The sequence below is a fragment of the Acipenser ruthenus genome, chromosome 4 (genome assembly GCF_902713425.1).
Source record: "Acipenser ruthenus chromosome 4, fAciRut3.2 maternal haplotype, whole genome shotgun sequence".
Classification (NCBI taxonomy): Eukaryota; Metazoa; Chordata; class Actinopteri; order Acipenseriformes; family Acipenseridae; genus Acipenser; species Acipenser ruthenus.
The window spans coordinates 65,204,440-65,215,206 of NC_081192.1; the positions used below are offsets into that span (position 1 = coordinate 65,204,440).

The 10,767-nt window shown below is 35.2% G+C and overlaps 1 protein-coding gene and 1 pseudogene across 1 annotated transcript; both read right to left on the reverse strand.

Moving 5' to 3' along the window:
• Positions 1-224: 224 nt before the first annotated feature.
• LOC117400776 (chemokine XC receptor 1-like) lies at positions 225-2,302 on the reverse strand. The gene is made up of 2 exons (XM_034001106.3): positions 2,257-2,302; positions 225-2,151 (listed from the first exon to the last, which is right to left on the reverse strand). Exon 2 carries the CDS (start codon positions 2,139-2,141, stop codon positions 1,017-1,019), a length of 1,125 nt encoding a protein of 374 aa, XP_033856997.2. The 5' UTR covers positions 2,142-2,151; positions 2,257-2,302; the 3' UTR covers positions 225-1,016.
• Positions 2,303-3,643: 1,341 nt separating this feature from the next.
• Positions 3,644-6,626, reverse strand: LOC117400759 (chemokine XC receptor 1-like; annotated as a pseudogene).
• Between the last annotated feature and the right edge of the window lie 4,141 nt (positions 6,627-10,767).

The window sequence follows — 10,767 nt, forward strand, 5'->3', positions numbered from 1 at the left end:
CTTCTAAATCTTTTGTAGTCATTTTTGTATTACTTTAGTATAAATACATGTTAATTTGGATTCATATGTTGTTTTTTTCTGACCTTATGTGAACGAAAAGACACAAATTCGCCCATTTTCTCATTGGAAATAGGTACATTTCAAAATATCACTGTCCTGGTCACAAAAGCAAAGTTTGTATTTTCTATACTTTTGAGGCATAAGCAATTAGGAAATAACACTTACTACCCAGGAACAAAAATTGTGTTACATAGTGTTATCAGTGCACTAGAGCGGCCATTTTGAAAAGAGCTTTGAAACAGACTTTAAAGTTTTAAGTGGAAAAAAGTGGTCAGGATGTTAACAATGAAAAGAAAAATGACAGGTATGTTATTTAAACAGTTGTAGCAACACTATTATTTATTTCTTAGCAGACACCCTTATCCAGGGCGACTTACAATTGTTACAAGATATCACATTATTTTTACATACAATTACATTATTTTTTTCACATTATTTTTACATACAATTACCCATTCATACAGTTGGGTTTTTACTTGCTCAAGGGAATAGCAGCAATGTCCCCCACCTGGGATTGAACCCACAACCCTACAGTCAAGAGTCCAGAGCCCTAACCACTACTCCACTCTGCTGCCCTATTGTTATTAATGTTACATCAAAGCTTTGAGCTGCTCTAGTCATATGAATTTCAAAAGTGGATAAATATAATAAAAGGCTTTGTAAATATATGCAAGAAAATTGACTATGTTTCTTAATACAAATTTGTATTTAAGTTATTAACCTTGTAGTACAAAGCCAAATATAACAAATTACAATTTTTTGTTTGCCTGGTAAGTTTGTACAATATATTTACTAAATTGTATACACAAGAGAGGTTTACACTTGGTTCATAAAGCCGGAAACATGCTACTATTATTTAAAACAAGTCCATTTTAACACAAAATGTAAACATACAAAACAATAAATCACAGTAAAAGAACAAAACATATCGCCTGACAGTTTTATTTTCTCTGTTTTTAGACAAAGCTTGAACCTTCCTCTACATTACTAGCTCTGCTGACATTTATTTGTAAAGGAGATGACATGCAGATTCCTTCATGGACCAATGTGGCTTTATTAATGCAATTTGAGCTACTTTGAATACTGTTATGGTGCTTCCTCACTGTTCCCTGCATGGGGGTATTGCAAATTAATCTGGACAAATTTCTTCTCAAGTTTTGAACAAAGAGATGAAACAAAGGATTGAGACAACAGTGGAAGTAAGCTATGTTGCGACAGATATAGAAGGAGTAATTCATTTTTTTTTCGACATCACAACCCGTCAATTGAGCAACTCCAAGCTCATGAAGAGACCTAAGAAAAAGGATTAGGTTATAGGGGGCCCAACAAACAAAGAATGTCACAACAATGCTAAATATAAATTTAATAACATTGTATTTCGTCTTTGTTCTACAAGCAACAACAGTCATTACAATTCTGCAGTAGCAGTACATAATGATGGAAAATGGAAGTAAAAAGAAAAAAAACAATTGTATACAATATCCTACAAAATTTGATATTTTTCCATTGCTGTAAGTGTCTTCACACATGGTTCCTTGATTATCCTCTTGGGTGGCAGAGAAGACCATTTCTCTGATAGAAGCTGATATACTGATAACCCAAACTGTAGCACTTGCCAACCAGGCATACCATGTTCTCCTTGTCTTAGTAGTAGATACATTATGAACCACTGTCAGGTAACGGTGGATAGTCATCACCATTAGAAACATCATACAGCTGTAGAAGCCAATAAAGTACATTCCACTCAAGAGTTTGCACATAAAGTCTCCAAAGATCCAATTGTATGAATGATATACTGCCCAGAATGGGAGAGAGAAAGTCAGTGCCAGGTCAGAGATGGCCAAGTTTAGAATGAAAATGTTTATTACCTTCTTTTTATCCTCATATTTCAGAAGCACACACAAAACCAAACCATTCCCCAATACACTGAGGGTAAAGACGAGGCAATAAAATACTGAGGTGAATATTCCAACAAATGCATGTAAATCATATTCACAAAGTAATACTATGCCTCCATTATAGTCATTTTCATAGTCGTCTGTGTAAGATGTGTTCAGGATATACTCTGTGGTGGTCTGCATTCCTGTGATTCTTAAAAAAAAAAGTTTTGCTTAATGAACATAAATATACATGTTTTCATAGTAATGAACAATTAGAATTAATTTAGTAAATAAAAGACAATACGTTTTTAGTTACCTCACGTCTCTGGTCTGTTGAACGTCTGATTAAAACGGAAGACTTCTCATTTATTTTGTCAGCAATAAATTTAGGAAATTACATATTTAGTACAGAAAAGGGAACGTCTATTGGTGTGGTTACTCATTTAACACTCAAAGTAGTGCTTGACTAGGGATGTCTGGTACAGTATGTCCACCATGTTTTTCTAACAGCTAAAACATTTACAAATTGAATATGTATTTTTGTCAATTCTCCAGATACTTAAAAGTTGATCCCCACACTGACAGTAAACTACACTAGATGTCTTGCACTTTTTGTCAATGTGCATTGTTGTGAACTCATTTTGTATTCTTGCAAAGTCTGTTCCACCTATTTTTTATTTTTTATTGCACTAAATTATAAGCCTACAAGTATAAATTCTGTAACCTAACTATCTGAGCCAATACAAATTTAGGAAGTTGGCACCATATATTTTAAAATTGTTGACACTTCCATTGGCTATATAAGCCTTATGTGAGCAGCTATGAAAAAAAACATGTTATAGTAAACATATATTTCCATTTTAAAACATGATATCTGGTAATATTTAGGTTAAGGATATCTGATACACTTGCACTCCCTGGGTCATTTCACCTCAGCAGTGTATTGTCGGTAAAAGCATGTTACTGTTTGAAAGCATGTCAGTCAATAGAGGAAGCAGATGGTTGGTTAATGATAAAGAAACCATTGAAGGGGAGGCGGCATGACCAAGCAAGTGCAACACTAAATTCATGACTGGCAAAACAAGATGTATTTAACCAGGTCAGTATCAGTAATATTTTAAAATACATGTTTAATATGATACTGTGGCAAAGTGGTAAAGACGTGCAGGTGAGTGCAGTGCAGAGTAATCACACGGACAACGTTTGTACAGGTGCAAGGGTGTTTATTTAATTTAATAAATGTCCAGAGCCTTAAGGCAAACCTGCAAATAATAACAGTGTTGTAAGTGATACAGCGGCGTGTATCGCTTCGGTTTGTAATCCCACGGGTTTGACCCGTAACCCAAAGTTCCGTCACCCACACAAAACACAAAACACAGACACAATTAGACAGTGCGTGATTCTAGTGCTAGTGGTGAAAACAAAGGCAGTTCCGATAGTGGAAAAGGTGAATGGTGAAGTCCGGGTTTTTGCTGGCCTGCGGCTGCAGCTCCGGATCGTGCTCAGTAATCTTCAGTGACTAATAACACACAAGACACACAGTGTTAATACACAGACACGAAAACACTCACGGTTTTTCACAGTACGGGCTCCTTCTCGGTTATTTAACTTAACCATATGCAAAGGAACAGATCACTCAAGCCATGCCCCCTATTTATACCCTCGCCCCTGACCCCGAGGTTAACGAGCGCATCCGCTCCTCCAGTCCTCGGATGCCACACCGCTTACCGTCCGGGTCAATGAGCTTGGGTGCCGTAGCTCTGCCCCCTTCCTAAATGACCGACTTCCACCTACCCTACGGAATAAATTGTCGTGCCATTTAATTAAGGGTACTCTGTTCCTCTTGCACCGTGCCCTCACAGGTCGAGAGGGAGATCTAACACCAAGAGTCATTCGATCTCTGTCACAGATACCTATATAACAAATGGAAGTGCACTGCAGATATGTATGGAATTATTTTGCTAGCTAGTTTCTTCAGCAGGTGTTGGTCCTGCATTATGTAGGTAACGGGAACAGGGTATCAGTAATGGGGTTGGAATCTCAAAGCTTTTTACTACAAATTGTTATTTCCATTATTTGTTTCTGAAAGGAAACAAAAATAAATAAGAAACCAATTTAGGCTTCTACTAAGCCTCTGAATAACATTTCAGAGTTGTTTATGTCTGTTTTAGTACGTTTATTGAGTGTGTTTTTGTTTCTGAAATAATTCTATTTGATGAACAAAGTAGATTTATGAATCCAGGTCTTTTATTTTTATTTTTTTTGCAAATACAGTGAATCATGTTTTTAATGTAAACTGTTCAGCAGTATTTCAGAATACCAGCTTATAGAATTGCGTATGACCAAATACATGACCAAGTTTTCTTCCAGTATGTTACGTGACTCTTTAAAGGTTTGTAAGGAATAGAAGGGGTCACCAATAGACAGACGACACATCCTAGTGAAATAAGAAAAACAACAAAGCCCATTCCCAGGTTTATACAAGCTGTTTATGTTGCTAATTAATGAAGAGGCTTCCTCTACCAATCATGCATAGTCTCCCTGGCAATTGCACAGTGGAAAAGCCATCAAATGAAGAAAAAACATTTTGTGGATTCATCAGTGCCAGAACATCCACACTTCCACTATCAGATTGCAACATGACTATTCATTTCTTTACACATTAGTTGCTTTATTTAATAGTAACATTAAGTAAAAAAGGTAAGCAAAATTGTACTGTTATACAGTACACACATGTCATATATAAAATATTATTGGATCATTAAAAGATAACCGCTGACGTTAATCGGATAACGAAACATGCAATTCTACAGAAAGGCTCTACTACTTTTTTTAAAGTTGCTTGAACATGAACTTCAAGTAAGTATAAAGTATTTATTTCTTGTTTGAGAACATCATTAGAGTATGCATCTATCAAGAAAAACATCTGCACTTTGGCAAAGATTAAAATAGTATTATAAGGCTAATACAATTTAGTGGCCAACATGTCCAATAGAAATAAAAACACTGCTGATTACAAAGACAGGTTCTCTCATGAAAACAAAATTAAGAATTGTTTTAAAATTTCACACAGAACAAATTAGGAAGAAAAAAGATAAATATATTTACAAGTTTTAAAAAATCAGTTATAGGTACAATATTTAATAAAACATACATTCTTTTTAAAATCTTGCCGAATTAGTAATGATAAAATCAAGTAAAAACTTCATCATTAAAGGTCAGAGACAGAATGTGGTCATTCTTTGTAAGACGGAATGGAAACTCATAACTCGTTGCAATGTTGGGTTGCTCCTTCCCTGTTTTCCTTGTGTACAAACAAAGGTGTTAGCTACATAGATTTAATTGATTTTAATATAGAAAACGGTTAAGATTAAATATCAACTTCACTACCATGTGTTTCTAAACATTCTGGTATTTTAAGGAACTTGCTTGGGACCTCTGACAACACAATACAGTTTGGCTAAATTTGAGCCAAATTGGAATTAAAAGACCACCCAATGTCTGTTTTCTCTTCAAGATGCTTAACACTAAATAAAGCATTATCTTATCAACTATTTTCAGTAATATTTATTCCTCAATTACTTGCTTATTCTTTTCAATGAAGACAATCTAACAACTTCATATATTCTGAAAAATAGAGCCTTCCAAAAAATATAACTCCAGCCAGTCTCTCTTGCAGAACGAGACAAACAATGGATATCAATGGGTTTAAAAAAAAGTATAATAAATCACTAGAAAGTGTCTTATACACAAAATAACAACTGACATCTACACAATAGATAAATGAGGCTAAATCACTAAAATATTTGTATATTTGTTAGTCATTAAAAGTATTGAAAACCACTACTATGTATCTTCAAATTGCACATTTAAAAACTAACTGCTCACCTTCTCAAACATGTTGTTACATATAGCTAATGTTAAAGAGGTCCACCTCCAAATATTTCTCAGTAAATTGAGCCTTCTCCTCAATGAGAGCTAAATGAACTCAAGTGGGAGACATTGGCTGCTCTTCGTTATTTTTAGAGAACCAACATTTCTGCAGCAAAGTCTTCAGATGGTTTCTGAATTTCACTCCCACAAAGGCATAAAAAACTGGGTTGAGACAAGAGTGGAAAAAGGCAATCTTTTTGCAAACAAACCATGCATAATCAAGACGTTTGCTCAGTCTACATTCCGCAAAGTATTTAATGTTAAAATGTACCAGTGTCTGTAAGAATATAACAACATTGAAAGGGGCCCATCCAAAAAAGAAGACAATAACAATAGAGAATATGAGTTTAACTGTTCTATAATGCTTCTGTGTTTTGGGTTGAAGTAACTTCTTAAGTATTCTTAAATAACAGTATATAATAACAGAAAAGGCAACTAAAAAAAAAAAAAAATTGCCGATATAATCCTATTTGCTTCCATGGGTGTGTGTGATAGTCACAGATCATAACATTATTACCCTCCTGGTCCGCTTTTACTTCATTGAAGTATATTACAGGCACTGTTGCTAAAATACTGACAATCCAGATAATCACTGTTGCTGTGATGCCATAGCAACCCTTCCTTAACCCTTGGTCATATAGTGGATGGGCCACAGCAATATAGATATTGATAGTCATAATTGTCAGGAATAGTATACCGCTGTAAAAGCCACCATAAAAGGCACCTGTATGACTTTGCACATATGTCCTTCAAAGACCCAACCATACCTGTATGTATAGGTAAAAGCCAAAAAAAGCAATGAAAATGTGAAAAGCAAATCTGAGACAGCAAAGTTTAGAATAAAAATGTTTGTGATTGATTTCAGATTTTCACATTTTACCAGGATCCACAGGACCAACAGATTCCCAATGAGGCTCACAACTATTACCATGGTGTAAAGAATAGGTGTTACAATGGCTCCAAAGTTTTGAACATCCTCCATATTGCAACCATCACTTCCATAGTCTGTATATGTTATATAGTCTGTAGGATAGTCTATAGTTTCAGCAGCTTCTTCCATGCTTGGATTTTTCCTTAAAGTACAAGACATAAATAAGTAAGATATATTTGGTAGTTTAACAAAAAAATAAAATAAATAAAATAATAATAATAATAATAATAATAATAATAATAATAATAATAATAATAATAATAGAGTAAACAAATAATCTATAGTATATTGTAATAATGTCTTACCTCTTAGTGGTGCTTTTGTGTTTCTTTTTAAAAGATCTCAATAAATTTAAAAAAAGATTCAGTTGTTGTTCTTGAACAAATAGAGTTACTGAGCAGGGTAGCTGGCAGGTACAAGTGAACTTCCTATCTTGTAATCTGCAGTAAGAAAAACTATCAGAAGAGGAATAAGGAATTTTACAAGGAAAAGAAACAATAACCTCTTACTGTTTGTGAATAGGGTGTTGGCTGTTGTTGAGGTTTTTATTATTTTCAGGTCCCCTACATCAAAGTCCAGGGCCCCTTGCTGTCCCATAGGCAGTTGGTGGAAAAAGCACCTTTTCGTACCTTTACTTGTGAATAAGGTTATGAGAAAATCATATTGAAGTGGATCATGCCGCAGTGACTTTCAAACACATAAGCATGATTTAAAGGTCTATATCAGCCTTTTTGGATATAGGCTATCCAATGGCAACATCCTATTGACCTTATAAGGTCAAAGTCATTGCCTTGGGTCAAAGGTCACATAGCAAAGCATTCTACACAGGTATCAATGGCTATCCTAAATTGACACATTGTCTAAGAATGTATACTCCGTAAACAAACTTAGTGTCACTGTTAATTCTTTAGCTGCAGCTAACAGCATATAGTGCAACCTTGATGTGCCACTACTGGCAGCACCTGAAAGACATGCAGCTGGTTTTAAAGCATTACTTGTTTATTGAAACAACTAGATATTTCAAGAAAACCTGTCCAAATATTTTATTACACATGAGAAACGGACAATGATGGAATGACTTTCTGAGGAACTTGTGGTGAAAAACGATCTACCTTTCCATGCTATGCCATTGTCCCAGATCACAGCATTACACACAAACAGGTGGATGAAATGAGTTGGAGGTCTCTCTGAACCTACATTCACACAGGTACTTGGATGTGTTTCTTCCTGAGGAAACCCACCATTTGGATTGTCATAATCTGCACCTAATCATCACTATGACATTTTAAGGTGGTGCCCATCTGCGTATGTCACCTAATCATAATCTGCACCTAATCATCACTATGAGGCACCACCAACAGAGTAAAAAAGAAAATAAGCCAATGTCAAGAAATTGAATGAAGTGGTCAAGTCAAACTATCACACATGTACAGCAAAATGATTGGAATCCAGGTATAGCAGCCATTTGGTCTGCCACTTTCTGTGAATCTGAAAGGTTGTTGCAGTTCAAAACAGTATACACTTTTTTCACAGTCACCATTGCCAAATCTTGTTTCCAGAATCTCGTGTTTTGTCTTGTGTATAATTTGTCCAATGAAAGACGTTTGCAAGGTAGAAACTGACTATCTGTGGTAGATATGAAAACTGAGAGTTTGAATACCTCTTTGAGATTTGTCTCAGAGTTTGATCAACCAGACTAGAAAGGAGTTTACTTAAAAACCTTAAACTCCTGCACAAAAGCTACGAATAGTCCCAAAAGTCCACTGAAAACCATGAAGCACGAAACACATTAAATTTAGACTTGACAGAGGTGTTTGCGTAAATATCCCTCTTGAGAAATCGGACAACCAAGTTACGTAAATTCTTCAGAATGAGTGTAGTAAATGGTGGAGCATTTCCTTCATCAGCCCAGCTGAGACGTGAATACTTACCTAAAGTAAAGTATCCGAGTATCACAAGCAAGAGATTATGGAATCGGTAAAACAGTCTGGTTGCTTGTCAGTGGTCACTGACGAGTCGACTGATGCCCAAGATCAGTATGTGTTAGACATTGTATTTGTTTTGCAAGGCCTAAATGGTGAACGTGCATCTGACATAGAACTGAAAGCTGTCCTTACAGATACACTTTACCTACAACACCATTTCACAAGCTATTGTAAAGTGCTTGAATAACTTTGATGTTACTTTTGGTGATGTCAGTATATTTATCTCTCTATGTGCTGTTTAAAAAAAAAAATCTGTACACATAATGTAAAAAATAGTTCTGTGCACATTCCACGAAATACGATGACACTGCCGTGAATTTTCTTATTAAATTACAAAGTACCTTTTGAAACACGCAACATTTTGTGTATAATAAAAAGTACTTAAAAATAATATTGAAATGCATTTACATATATATATATATATATATATATATATATATATATATATATATAAAGCAATAAAAGCAGGTTTTGTGGTTAAGCCTCCCCACTAATTAAAATCAGGAGCCGCTACTGCTGAAAACCTAGGTATAGACCCTTCAATCACACTTCAGTGCACCACAGTTCCTGAGATGTAAACCACTTTGTGATTTTTAATATATCTTAATTTTCTTTCCACAGAAAAAGATTTCATAGATACTAAATGTGGAGGGTACCTATATTGGTTGTCTACACATTTAACGTTTGTTGAGACTTTCTTTAATAACCTGCAAGAAGCCCTCGATTTAAAGTCATTTTCACCACCAGGCTCCATACAATACTCTACGTGTGTTTTACGCCACTGTTAATTGTCAACAGCTCATTCACAATTCATTTCTCTTAATATCATTGGTACAATGTGTAAGGCTTCAATAATCAAATACAGCAAACAAACAAACAAAATAGACCACACTTAAATCAGTTCCTTAACTCAACTGTTTGCACGTATGCATTTTTTAAACATGTAATAAATATTCCATCAACAAGAAAATACACCAATTCTTAAATTGACTTCATAAGGGGCATGATATTGGCTGCCTTGACCAATTTATCAGAACTCTGGTTGCAAACAGGTCATGACAGGTCAAGCATGAATTAGTGTGCAGCATATTGTGATAAGCAACACACTCAGATGTTATTGGTCAGTCAGTGTTTGAGCATATGCTGAACCTCATTGTGTCCATTAATGGCCTTTGTACATATATTATCCTATGCCAGCTGATGTTGGATTGAAGCTTCTGAAACAACTGTTTGCAGTATCCTGAGATAATATGTACTCACACCAGTGGGTTTCATTTTTATAAGTTCAATTGTTATACATTAAAGCTTTTCTCCCTTCTCCTTTTCGGCACTGAAACTTTTCTCTTTTTGTAAACAGGAAACCACATAAAAGGGATCTAGTCCTTTGCAGCCAAAACAAAAATGCTCACATACATCATGGAAATGATGATCCTTGAGGTCCGGAGCCGCCCTGTTCTTTATTACTATTCTTATTCCCAAGTTACTCTGAACCAATTTAACCTTCTTCTGGGTCTTAATCTGTTAATTATTTAAATATACCAATAAAACCTGGAGGACTCTAGACCTCGGGGACCGGATTTGTGCACCCCTGTCCTACCCTGTTAGAGACATCATCGCAGCCCTTTTGGTTAACCAGCTCCTTACACAGTCCTGCCAGTTATCTGTTTCAGCTAATTCAACTTTTTCCTACCATAATTATTTGGCAGGTGTTTTATATGCCGGAAAGTGATTTTCATGACAATGTAGTTGTGCTCCTACAATTAGTTATTCAAACTTTTATCTCTTGGAACCTCTTTGGAATGACCTTTGGTGCCACCTCCTTATTAAAAAAAATACTTTTACTAATAGAAAAGCATCTAATTAAGTAATAATATATAACTGGTCGACTGTGGGACTATGCTAAATACAATTATCAAACTGTACATTTTTACAGTATGAATAGCAAATAAAGGGATGACTCACCTGGTAAAAGCACAGC